The sequence below is a fragment of the Schistocerca piceifrons genome, chromosome 1 (genome assembly GCF_021461385.2).
Source record: "Schistocerca piceifrons isolate TAMUIC-IGC-003096 chromosome 1, iqSchPice1.1, whole genome shotgun sequence".
Taxonomy (NCBI): domain Eukaryota; kingdom Metazoa; phylum Arthropoda; class Insecta; order Orthoptera; family Acrididae; genus Schistocerca; species Schistocerca piceifrons.
Window position 1 is genome coordinate 621,629,670 of NC_060138.1, and position 14,092 is coordinate 621,643,761.

The 14,092-nt window shown below is 42.6% G+C and overlaps 1 protein-coding gene across 4 annotated transcripts in view; it reads right to left on the reverse strand.

Annotated features, from left to right (window-relative positions):
- Positions 1 to 14,092, reverse strand: part of LOC124804395 (leukocyte tyrosine kinase receptor) — an 874,407-nt gene that overhangs the window by 465,068 nt on the left and 395,247 nt on the right. For all 4 annotated transcript variants that reach the window (XM_047264751.1, XM_047264750.1, XM_047264749.1 and 1 more), the window contains exon 5: positions 3,080 to 3,241. In XM_047264751.1, the coding sequence (XP_047120707.1) occupies positions 3,080 to 3,241 (162 nt within the window). The remainder of the gene's footprint in view (positions 1 to 3,079; positions 3,242 to 14,092) is intronic.

Sequence of the window (14,092 nt, forward strand, 5' to 3'; positions counted from 1 at the left end):
ACTGAAAGATTATACAGTAGGGGAGAAAACTACATCCCTGTCCTATACCCTTTCTAAACCGAGCACTTCATTTTTGAGCTTCCAGTCTTATTGTTCCCACTTGGTTCTTGCACATACTGTATATTACCCATCTTCTTTTGTAGCTTCCCACTATTTTTCTTAGAATTTAGAACATCTTTCGTCATTTTACATTGTCGAACGCTTTTTCCTGGTCGACAAATCCAATCAATGTGTCTTGAGTTTTCTATAGTCGTCCTTCCATAATCAACCACAACGTCTGAACTGCCTCTCTGGTGCCTTTATCTTTCCTAAAGTCAAACTCATCGTCATCTGACACATCCTCAATTCTCTTTTGCGTTCTTCTGTATTTTATTCTTGTCAGCAACTCGGATACATGAGCTGTTAAACTGATTGTACGATAATTCTCGCACCTGTCGGCTCTTGCAAGCTTCGGAATTGTGTGGGCCAAGTTTTTCTGAAAGTATGATGGTATATCGCCAGTTTCATCCATTTTACACACCAACGTGAATAATCCTTTTTTTGTCACTTCCCACAATGATTTGAATAATTCCGATAAAATGTTTAGATAACTCGTCGGCTCCATCCCCCTCTCTCTCTCACTCATACACACACACGGTATAAAGAACATAAACAGAAGTTAGCCTCGAACATATACCTCGTTGGGTTGGCAACAAATAGGTAAACATGCCAAAGAAGGTGAAACACGTAATGGAGTCGCAATATTTACGTTGTGAAAAACAGTGTACGACGAAATAGTTGTATCGAGTGACAAAAGAACATTAGTCCACCACAAAAAAGAGTGAGAAACATGGTGAACAGTGTGTGGAAGGCGAGAACACAAAGATGTGATTATGTGACAGTGATAAAAGTGGTAGCGCGACCTCCAGATCAGATGTGAGAAAATGAAGATCAGCAAATCGTAAGTAATTACTTTTTTTACAAAAAAATCGCGAAGTGAACTGTTTAGTAATCTAAAACTAACAAAACTGTTATAGATCCCACTGATGATGCCTTAGAACAGGAGAAGGAGAAACGCGTATGGGATAAATAAAGTAGCTAGCAGCAGGAAAAGGCAGTTTTATTTACAAAACAAATATTTATATGCTTGCTGCGGAGAATGGCCACACAAACAAACTTACCTTCTGCCTTATTTGATCTTAAATCGTCCTAAGCTCATCTGAATTATGACTTTAATACTGGATTTCTATATGTTGAGTCCGTCCTTACACGATCTTCTTTTTTTTCGATTTCTTCACATTCTTCATGCAGCCATGTTGTCTTAGTTTCCCTATACTTTGTGTTTCTTTCGTTCCTAAGTGACTTCCATTTCTGTATTCCAGAATTTCACTGTACTTTTTTGTACTTCTTTTTTTTCGTCGATCAGTTGAAGTATTTCTTCTGTTACCCACGGTTTATTCCCAGTTACCTTCCTTGTAGCTACGGGTTTCTTTTCAACTTCAGTGGTTGCTCTTTTTAGAGATGTCTATGCCTCTTCAACTGAACTGCCTTCTGACCTAACTCTAAGCGCGTCATTTCATTACTTAGTACTTCCGTATCCCACTTTCTTGCCCATTAATTCTTCCTGACTAGTCTCTTAAACTTCAGCTTACTCTTCATCATTACTAAATTGTGATCAGAGTCTATATCTGCTCGTAGGTACGCCTTACAATCCAATATCTGATATCGGAATCTCTGCCTGACCAAGATGTAATGTAACTAATATCCTTTTCCAAGGATACCTCCTCTTCTTGTGGTTCTTGAACGGAGAATTCGCTATTACTGACTGATATTTATTGCAAAACTCAATTAGTGTACCTCCTCTCTCGTTCCCATTACCAAAACCATATTCTCCCCTATCCCTTTCTTCTGCCTCTCCCCTGCGACAGCGTTCCAATCCGTCATGACTATAAGAATTTTATCTCCCTTTTTGATAATCCACTACACATTACGAAAGGCGGGCACATGGTGATAACTGGGTGTGTGATCTCCACGTAGGGCAATGTGTGCTCTGCAACGTATTCCCCTGCTGGCCACAAGGATGGTAAATAATTCTCACTTTAGGGCGTTCCATTTCTCCACCAGCTTGGTTGAAAACCGCTGGATGGTGGTTGGTGCATGTGGACGTGCTGTCGAATGTCGGCCCATCGCATGCCACACGTGTTCGATGGGATCTAGGTTCATCCCTGAAAAGACGCACAGGGGAAAGGAGTACCGCGACGCAATAACGTTGAGCGGTGAGTGTACCGTGCTCGAAGATTTCGAGGTCAGTGCGTACATGCAACATTGCATGTCCCCGGACCATAACATCTGGACCACAAAAACGATCATCTTCGAAAATGTTCCTGGGTGCATTACGTGTTCTCACCTATCGCTATGTGAGGGTACGTCCGTCGTTGCCTAAGATGGTCGTTAGGGTGGTCCAGTTGTGGGAAGACATAACATTGTGTGGTCGTACTGAACTCGAAATCTTTGAACACGCTACACTCAACAGTCAACGTATATTGTGACAACGTTTCCTTCCCTATGAGTGCCTTTTCAGGGGTACATTCAATCCTAACTTCACTTAATATGTATGATAATGAGCGACAACATCGAATAGGGCATTTGGAGCAGCTCTTTGAACAAGAGGATATTCGGAGCATGGACTGACCTGCCCGTTCCCCCGCCTTAAATCCCATAGATCAATGTGGGATACGTTGGTGGGGCGTACTGCAGCAAGTCTACTTGCACGAATAACCAATCAGTAGTTGGGATGACCTACCACATGAACTCGTTAGCAACCTTGTGGCCAGGCTGGGAGCATGTTGCAGAGCGTGCATTACGGTACTACAGAGACCCGCATACAGCATTTTGTAATGTCTACTGGTCCGTCGTGAATCGCGGTGATTTCACATGTCAGTGTAGCTGTTCTGTAGCTGTTCTTTCTATGTATGGTCCAAGTTTCATCGACCTTTGTTACTTGTAGTGACTCACCACGCGAAAGTTACTTTCGTCCTTCAGCTTCGCACACCAGTGTATTTAGAGGGAACTTAGCCTGTACTTTCTAGTGGTAACTTACCCGAGACGTTGCCATAGGTATGGTCGTGGTCGGGTCCCGTGATATCCTTACTGCTGGAGCCGTTGTGCAGAGTCCAGTTGAGATGGGCATTGGGGGCGTTCTCCCACCCACACCAGCCGTCCTCGCCCTCAAAGGAACAGCGGCTACGTGCAGGCACCTTATCTGTGGGCAGTAAATTGACCATCGCAGATCAACATGCTCGTTTTCCCGATGCTGAAATGCTTGGAGAGATAGCAAACACCTACAGAGATTCAATGACTTATCTTAAATGATGACATCTATCGCTCTCTCTCTCTCTCTCTCTCAGACACACACACACACACACACACACACCTGTAAATATAGATATATTAAATATTCCAAAATGGTTTCAAGTGATTATTTTCTGACATATCGACAGGGTGTTCCATTTATCTAGACCACCCAAAACAACTTTCTGTCCAAAAGTAAAGTAAAAGATGTATAAAAGCAAATGCTGTTTATGTATAGAGACTGAAGCGATGAATGAAGATTAGAACCCGGGTCTCCTCCTCACTAGTCAGATATGCTGACCATTACACCACCCTGGCACAGAGGTCTTGCACAACTGCGTGGACTACCCTAGGGCGCACCCCTCCTCAATCCAAATCCCCATTGGCTCCTCAGCCCACTTGCTATCAACCCCCCACCTTCCCCCCCCCCCCCCCCCCCCCCCGCACCAGATGCCGAACATCATTACAGAGGCTTTCCAACTGTATTGGAATATCATTTCAGCATCGAACGAAACGGGGGATCCTGCATGAAACCCAGGCATAGATGCTTGAATCAGATGGAACTCTTTGGTTCCAGATACCTTTTGAACTCTCAAACATCTATGTTGTATTAATGCAGACTGAAGCGACATACGTGCAGTTCTGAAGGAACAGACAGATGTTTGAGACTTGAAAAGTATCTATGCCTGAGTTTCAAGATCTCCCGTTTTGTTCGACGCTGATGTGATACTTGAGTACAATTGGAGAGCCTCTGCAATGCTGTTCAAGTACATGGGCAAGTGGGCTGAGGCGTGAATGGGGATTTGGATTGAGGGGAAAGGCGTGCTAGGGCAGTCTATGCAGTTACGCGAAGCCACTGTTCCACGATGGCGTAGTGGTTAGCTCATCTGCCGAGTAAATACGAAACCTGGGTTCGATTCCGGGCTTTAGCATAAATTTTCATTCGTCCCTTCAGTCTGAAAATATATACATCGTAGATGTTTGACACTTGAAATGGTTTCTGGAACCACGTAACTTCATTTGAAATGTTGTTTATCTACCAGGGGAACTGTAACCAGCATGATTGTCTTTGCTCTAACTTTCTTTGTTCAGAAGATAATAAGGGCAGTACATCCTTTCTAAATAGCATGCTATTTTTTTAGGCAATCACCTTCGTCTCCTCAAGACTTGTCCGAAAAAGTGTGACAATATGCCGTTCACATATACATGGCATGATTAAGAACTTAACAGAAAAATGACTTCCACTCTCCTGTACTACCACACGGTGCAGATACCCTGCGTAATGTAGCTTATTCTACCATATGCAGTTGACAGCAAACAAAATGGAAACACAAGGAAAATGCAAACCGGTTCTTCACTCAAGCGTCTTCACTTAAAAGCTTACGTGAGTACAATGTATATGAACGAAGAGAAAGCACAAATGCAACATATCGTTTAAAAGTACTACACTATTGTACTACATGTATTCCCGTTATAAATAAGAAAACATTGGTGCAATTACTACTCTGCTGACATGCATTATCCATAGACAGCAGCATGTCTACCTCATCTTCGTTGCCGGCCGGTGTGGCCTGGCGGTTCTAGGCGCTTCAATCAGGAACCGCGTGACCGCTACGGTCGCAGGTTCGAATCCTGCCTCGGGCATGGATCTGTGTGATGTCCTTAGGTTAGTTAAGTTTAAGTAGTTCTACGTTATAGGGGACTGATGACCACAGATGTTAAGTCCCATAGTACTCAGAGCCATTTGAACCCATTTCATCTTCGTTGCTGTATATTGTATTCTATGAATATCCGACAATAAATGAACCGTGTGCTTTTTCCTTGTGTTTCCATTTGTTAAAGCCAAGATATCATAAAAAATGTCTTTATTTAAGACGACCGGTTTCAACAATCATCGCTGTCTTCTTCAGGTCTGTAACATCTTTTTGTTGTAAAACATGTTCATTTGTTTACTGTCAACTCCAGGAAATTGATGAGATACGTAACCCTGGGTACCTTCACTGTGTCCTACACTGGCCAGTCACATAAACGTGACCGCCTGCCAGAAACGCGAACCGCGGGGCGACGTGCAGGAAGACAGTCAGTGAGGTTTTGGAAGGTACAGACTCTAGTGCTGTGACCAGCTGCGCTAGGCTTCTCGGGGAGGATCCACAGCGCGACCAGTTCCGTAGAGATGGTCCCACATATTTTCGATTCGGTTTAAATTCGGGGCGTATGGTGGCCAGAGGAGTTAGGTAAACTCATTCTGATGATGTTTGAACAACGCACGTATACTGCGAGCTATGTGGTACGTTGCATTGTCCTGTTAATAGATGCCATTCCGCTGAGAAAAAAGAAACTGCATGAAGGAGTGAATATGGTCCTCAAGGCTTGATGTATACTTGTGGTGATATATTGTGCCTTCCAGGATAACCCAGCAGGCCGGTGTGGCCGTGCGGTTCTAAGCGCTACAGTCTGGAACCGAGCGACCGCTACGGTCGCAGGTTCGAATCCTGCCTCGGGCATGGATGTGTGTGATGTCCTTAGGTTTAATTAGTTCTAAGTTCTAGGCGACTGATGACCTCAGAAGTTAAGTCACATAGTGCTCAGAGCCATTTGAACCATTTTAGCCAGGATAACCCAACGTATGTACGAAAACATTCCCCAGGCAACAACTGTTCCAGGGTGTTTGTTTTCAGGCGTTTCACGGTGTACACGCCAACGGCCATCTCTCCGATGGAGTATAAAACGAGATTCAGCTGAAAAGGCCACGTGTCACTACTCAGTTGCGATATTGGCGTGCAAATTCCAGCCTTCGTCGCCGATGAACTGCAGTCAGCATGGGTGTACGAACCAGACCCCTGCTGCGGAGGCTCATACGCAGCAGTGTATGCTGAACTGTCATTGAGGAGACACTGTTGGTAGCCCCTTGGTTCATGTGGGCGGTCAGTTGATCAACAAACGCACGTCTATTTGTCAGTACACATCTCCACAACCGTCGTTCATCCCTGTCATCTTTCGCCCGTGGTGCATTATTTGTACACTTACCTTGTTGCCAGTTTTGTTTAGCGCCGTTTTGCCACGCACAGTATACTTTAACCACGGAGGCACGCAAACAGTTTACAAACTTAGTCTTTTCGGAAATGCTTCCACCCTTGGCCCGAAAGCCAGCCCTTGCTCTTTTGGAGTCAGATAAATCGCTCCGAATCAGCATTACGACAACGAAAACACTGTTTTTCGCGTTCCCCCGACACAATAAACTTCCATTGCTAGTGCTGCTACCTGCCGTGTGCGAGTGGTTATTGCACGTTTACGTCGAAGACAGGCGGTGGCCACACTAATCCGACTGGATTGTATAGCTTTTGAACAGGTCTTTACGAAAGGAAGCGGATAAAAAAAATAAGGTTCTAATTAAACAAGGACGTACTGCTATTCATGTCATAGTAGCAAACCAACCGGTGTGGCCGAGCGGTTCTAGGTGCTTCCGTCTGAACCGCGTGACCGCTACGGTCACAGGTTCGAATCCCGCCTCGGGCATGGATGTGTGTGATGTCCTTAGGTTAGTTAGGTTTAAGTAGTTCTACGTTCTAGGGGACTGATGACCTCAGATGTTAAGTCTCATAGTGCTCAAAGCCATTTGAACCATTTTTTCTTAGTAGCAAACGAAGTTACAGAAAAGGCAATCATGTTAGTTAAAATCCCCCTCGGAGCTAAACAAAATATACTATTTCTCATTTTTCTTCTGGACAGAAAGTTATTTGCTGTTGTCAAGATAAATTGGATGTCCTATACAAAAACATAGTCTAATACTGCTGTGAGCGATCAATATCTAAACTGTCTATATCTGCGATAGATGAAAGAGGCATCAAACAAAATTTATAGAAGTATTAGTTCTTCTCTTTGGTTTAGACTCTACGTTTACTCTGTAGCAGCTGTGGAAATTAGTCAATCCTGTTCTGAGAAATTTCATTGAGAAATATACAGAGTGTAAAGTGCCAGACAAATCCACTGTACGTAAAAATTACGTACAGCAGTGCTACGAGCAAACCATTAAAAAACAACGGGTAAGATAAATAAAAATTCGTGTGACTAGGGCCTCCCGTCCGGGTAGACCGTTCGCCGGGTGCAAGTCTTTCGATTTGACGCCACTTCAGTGACTTGCGCATCGATGGGGATGAAATGATGATGATTAGGACAACACAACACCCAGTCCCTGAGCGGAGAAAATCTCCGGGATCAGACCCGGGCCCTTAGGATTGCTATTCTATCTCGCTGACCACTCAGCTACCGGGGGGGGGGGGGGGGGGGGGGGACACGGATGAGATTCAAAATATTTTTACAATGGTGTCAATCGACGAAAAACAAGGCTCTGAGGACGGTTCATTTCAAATACTGTTACTGGGTCTCTTAACAGAAATGACAAAGAGCTCCGCAGTTTCCTAATTTTTTTTTTATCGATTCCATGAATTTACTGTAGCCAAACGGCATTCAGTACGAGCTTGTATACCTGTTTGACTCATGCAGTAAGGTACATGGTCAAAGTTGGTACTGCTCTCAAATTTGTATTTCTCAATATCATGCAATTGATTTGTCTTGCTCATGGATCACATCGCGCTGCTGTAACTATACGTGCAAATTTTCATCGTGTTGACTAGTTGGTGTCTGCTTTGAAGATGATGTTTGTTTATGCACCTTACAGAAAACAGGCGATCAGAGCAGCAGCACCTGACATTCCCCTGCCACCAGAAACAATTATAACGCGCTGGGGCAGATGGCTGCACAATGATTTACTGCACCGAACACTTAGAAACTGCTAAGAGCGTCGTTTCTACATTTGATCCTAGAAGTGCAGTCTCAATTCAAACTGCCCAAGATGTTCTGAACACCCCAGAAATAGAAGCTAATCTTGCGCTATATCTGCTCAATTTTCTCATCTTCCGGTGGCAATTGTTCCTACGGAGATTTATTGTGTTCAAAACCACAATCTTTAAACTTGATTATGTCCCTGGAACAGTTGGCGAAATAGTGAAGGAAAAAGTTCAGAGCATACCTTCAAGAAATCCAGGATACGAACAAACTTGTGAAATTGATGACATTTTAACTGGTAAGCACACTGAACTACCGAGCAATACGTCGCTAAGAGCGGAGCAAGTAGCCACTTTTGTGCATGCACTCTTAAGTTCCTGTGAGGTAGAGTTTCTCCCGCTACAGGGACATATTGCGAGACATCAGGAGATAGCTCACTTTCGAACATCTGAAACATGTAGTGTGATTTGTAACAGAAGGGAAATGGAAAATTAATTGTAAGTACAATAGCTTTCCATAAATTAATGTAAAGTACTAGTTTTCTTTCGTGTTTTTTAACGTTTTTTGCGAATGATTCACAGGCATTTGAAGTACCTCCTTTTTGTACTACGACGATGCTACTTCAGTTTTTACATATTTTATGCGAACAGTTTACGTGCATGTTTTAGATTTTTGGTGTATAAATGCATACATATTGAAAGGATTATCACTGCATGAAAATCCGGTCCTTCCTGTGATTACAGACCGAAGATACGATTTCACACTTCGCAGACAAAAACGATCGTTCTGCGTTACAGGACGTTACCGGGAGCTCAGCACCATACGTTGAATTTAATTCGTCCCGGCAGTAGGCCAAGTAGATGTTTTTGCTTTTTCAAGTATTCCACTACTTCATTCAGTGAACTAAGATCTGTACAATCACTACTTTGGATAAGTTCATGAAAGATGCTTCAGCAGAGGAGCAAGCGTTTCCCGTCTATATCTGATTCATGGAAAAATAATATATAATCTGTATATTTATCACCAGGAAGAAATTGTTCAATTTAGTTTATAAACATTGATGATTCAGTGTTCAAACTTGAGTCCAAGAAGCCGACGGACGAACCCTTGGTTTCATAATAAAATCCTCTATATTTTTCATACACTTCAGTGAATGTATCTACCGATGAATTGTTGAGTCGTCGACTGTCTCGGGCAGTTTTCTTTTACAGGGTAATTTTGGGGAATCAACATCCCTATCTTTTCATTTTGAACTTGTTTAAGCTCAGAATGAGTTAATATTGTTTCTCATAAATTTAATCGATGTTACAAGGGCGGAACTCATATTATTGGCCTCCTGTAATTGTATGGACTTCCTCTGTAGTGCTATGTTTACTCTATCAATGTGACGAAACAGTTTTACCAAAACTGATAACATGAAAATATCAGAGGTCTCTATATTAATTAAAAAGCCATTTCCTTTGGCCCCAGTGTCTGTACTGTCACTTTTTGAAACATTTAGAAAAAAGAACCCTTGAAATTCTGTGTAGCTGGACAAAACTGAAGACATTACAAGGTACCTTATGGTCCACCTTGCAGCACACAGTGATTTCAAATTTGTAGAGACGTCTGCTTTTTAATTAAGAAAATGATCTAATCTTCTAAGTGAAACTCTAGTAAAATGTATTAAATCCTTCATAACATTCAACGCATTCCGACATTTCCATATTACTTTTACAGTGTCTTAGCTGTGCCATCAAAAGATAGGACTCTACAATTAGACGCAGGCAAATCAAACCGCCCTAAAATATACATCATAATATCAACCAGGGCCTTAGCTGTGGTACTTTGTGTAGAGTATAGCTATAAACAACGATCTATCTTTAACAAAGCATCAAAAAACTTTGTACAGACACTAAATTTCTCTTTGGTGGCTATGCTTATTGTTTCATTTGCTATTATTGCAAAATACTCTGCATTTCTGATATCATCCAATAATTTTCTATGAGATGTGTGACTTCAAATAACTACAGTTCCATATTGTGCGTCATGGGACGTCCATTTATAATATTCGCGCTGTAACCACAACGAAAGTCGCTGTTTATCTGCACAACGAAGGGGTAACAAATTTCAAACTTCCTTGTTTCATCGGTACGCCCTCGTATAGCAGGCCCCTGCACAGTTTAGTAACGGAGGGAAGCTGTGATTTTTAGTACCCAAGTTCTATTTTCGTTCATTTGTGACAGTTTTTATTTTCAAATCTGACTTAGGTACATTGACATTCGTTTTAAGCATTTGAATTTCGGGACAGCTTATCTGCAACAACCAGATGTTTCTTGCACTTTCAACTTTCTTATCCTTTCGTTTCAGTACGAAAATCCAGTTTCCATGCAATTTTTTTCATTTTGTAAGAAAACTGAAAACGATTTTCTTCAAACATTTTTTGCAAATTTTGCTGGCTTCAAGAGGGGTGATAAATGTGATGTCTTTTTTGTGGAACAGTGTTTTTTGTAACCGTCACACTTTCATCAATACCTTTACCATCGTTTTCACACAGGGCACCACTAACACTAGATCTAGATTCACAATCAGAACACTTGGCGCATTGGCACTTTTCTTCCAAATTATGAACTTGTCCGTTTTAAACTGACCAGTAAGGGGCAGAAGGCTGATTAATAATTTGACCGAATCACAATAAGACTAACTGACCAATGACGCGTCCTCTATGTAGCGTATCAGTGCACACGCCTCAGATGATAAGAGGTTTGGACGTACTAATCGTATACTTTCACTTGGCCCCTCTCCAATCGGTGAAAGTTGGCTACTATGGCCCGGTCGCTGCAACATTAGAAAACAATATTACTGTACGCTGTAGCAATAATAAGCAGCCATTGTGCGAGTGGTGACTCGTGCGCGGTGTTGTGATTGTCAATATTATTTGCAAAAATGAGTGACGACTTTCGTGCCAGTACTGTGACGCGTGTACTTATTACATTTCGCTTCTTTTATAAGTTGCAAGCTGGCTCCCCTGGGAGAAGGAGGTTGGGCTTGTCCCAGCAGCCTATGTGTTACGAGCCGATCATAAGCTTCCGCTCCAGCATGCCCCCGTACAGAGATTGTTGCTAGGAAAACCCAGACGATTTATGTTGGTAGTGAGTGGGATGTCTGGTGGTGTTGACGTTTCTTCGGCCGATTACCTCACGTGGAAGAATATAATTCCATGCTTAAGCAATGTAGAAAATTGTTTGACTTTTTGTCGTAAATATGAACTGATACCGGATGAGGAAAGGAGGGACTGTGTAGACTGCAGTAGGGCGAAGTGTGTAAAACTTCGTAAGAAGAGTTCTGATACTGAAATACCGTTACAATTTCATTGCGCAAAGTGTGGAAAACGAACGACTATCAGGAGGAACACATGGTTTGACTATTCCAAATTATCCAACCAGACCAGCGTAATTCTTCAATCTTGTTGGATTGGAGACTACACCCTGCAAGCAGCAGCATCGGAAACTGACTTATATATTAATACTGTGTGCGACTATTTCGGGTTTTGCAGAGAAGTGTGTTATGTAATAGTGACGAAAGACAGTGTACCGATTGGTGGACCGAGTAAAGTTGTTGTTGAAGTGAACGAATCACACATAGCAAGAAAGAAGAACCAGACAGAACGACCTTCAAAGAATGAAATCAAACATATCTGTGTATTTGGTGGTGTAGAACGAGAGTCCCGGAAGTGTTTTGTTGTGAGAGTGTTGTCCAGAGACAATGAAACTTTAGTCGGTTTGATAAAGTACTTTATACTGCCTGGTAGTAAAGTCATTACAGACGGCTTTCAATCCTACAAGACACTGGAAGCAGAAGGATTCGACCACGAGTTAGTAAACCACTCTGTAGAGTTCGTGTCTTCGGATGATCCCAGTGTGCACACACAGAACATCGTGCGGCTATGGAAATCTTCCATTAAAAGAGAAGAGCGTCCAGCAGAAAGAGACGAACTCTACTTGTTTCAGTACCTCTATTTCCATAACTTGCGTTTTCAAGGAAAAGTTGACGCATGTGACACTCTACCAATATTTCTGCGTGACATTGGCGGAGTATGCCCAGGTTACGGCAAAAAGGGAATGCTTCTCGTAGCATACACATCAAATGGAATTTCTCATGACGACAACATCGACAACGAGTAAGGTCTACATCTACACCTACATCTACATCCACACTCCGCAAGCCACCTGACGGTGTGTGGCGGAGGGTACCTTGAGTACCTCTATCGGTTCTCCCTTCTATTTCCGTCTCGTATTGTTCGTGGAAAGAAATATTGTCGGTATGCCTCTGTGTGGGCTCTAATCTCTCTGATTTTATCCTCATGGTCTCTTCGCGAGATATACGTAGGAGGGAGCAATATACTGCTTGACTCCTCGATGAAGGTATGTTCTCGAAACTTCAACAAAAGCCCGTACCGAGCTACTGAGCGTCTCTCTTGCAGAGTCTTCCACTGGAGTTTATCTATCATCTCTGTAACGCTTTCGCGATTACTAAATGATCCTGTAACGAAGCACGCTGCTCTCCATTGGATCTTCTCTATCACTCCTATCAACCCTATCTAGTACGGATCGCACACCGGTAAGCAGTATTCAAGCAGTGGGCGAAGAAGTGTAGTGTAACCTACTTCCTTTGGTTTTGGATTGCATTGCCTTAGGATTCTTTCAATGAATTTCAGTCTGTAATCTTCTTTACCGACGATTAATTTTGTATGGTCATTCCATTTTGAATCACTTCTAATGCCTACTCCCAGATAATTTATGGAATTAACTGCTTCCAGTTGCTGACCTGCTATATTGTAGCTAAATGATATGGGATCTATCTTTCTATGTATTCGCAGCACATTACACTTGTCTACATTGAAATTCAATTGCCATTCCCTGCACCATGCATCAATTCGCTGTAGATCCTCCTGCATTTCAGTACAATTTTCCAATGTTACAACCTCTCGATATACCAGAGCATCATCCGCAAAAAGCCTCAGTGAACTTCCGGTGTCATCCACAAGGTCATTTATGCACATTGTGAATAGCAACGGTCCTACGACATTCCTCTGCGGCATACCTGAAATCACTCTTACCTCGGAAGACTTCTCTCAACTGAGAATGACATGCTGCGTTCTGTTATCTAGGAACTCTTCAATCCAATCACACAATTTGTCTGATGTTCCATATGCTCTTAACTTTGTTCATTAAACGACTGTGGGGAAGTGTATAGAACGCCTTGCGGAAGTCAAGAAACATGGCATCTACCTGGGAACCCGTGTCTATGACTCTCTGAGTCTCGTGGACGAATAGCGCGAGCTGAGTTTCACACGACCGTCATTTTCGAAACCCATGCTGATTCCTACAGAGTACATTTCTAATCTCCAGAAAAGTCATTATACTCGAACATAATTCGTGTTCCAAAATTCTACAACTGATCGACGTTAGAGATATAGGTCTATAGTTCTGCACATCTGTGCGACGTCCCTTCTTGAAAACGGGGATGACCTGTGCCCTTTTCCAATCCTTTGGAACGCTGCGCTCTTCTAGAGACCTACGATACACCGCTGCAAGAAGGAGGGCAAGCTCCTTCGCGTACTCTGTGTAAAATCGAACTGGCATCCCATCAGGTCCAGCGGCCTTTCCTCTTTTGAGCGATTTTAATTGTTTCTCTATCCCTCTGTCGTCTATTTCGATATCTACCATTTTGTCATATGTGAGACAATCTAGAGAAGGAACTACAGTGCAGTCTTCCTCTGTGAAACAGCTTTGGAAAAAGACATTTAGTATTTCGGCCTTTAGTCTGTCATCCTCTGTTTCAGTACCATTTTGGTCACAGAGTGTCTGGACATTTTGTTTTGATCCACCTACCGCTTTGACATAAGACCAAAATTTCTTAGGATATTCTGCCAAGTCAGTACATAGAACTTTACTTTCGAATTCATTGAACGCGTCTCGCATAGCCCTCCTCACAC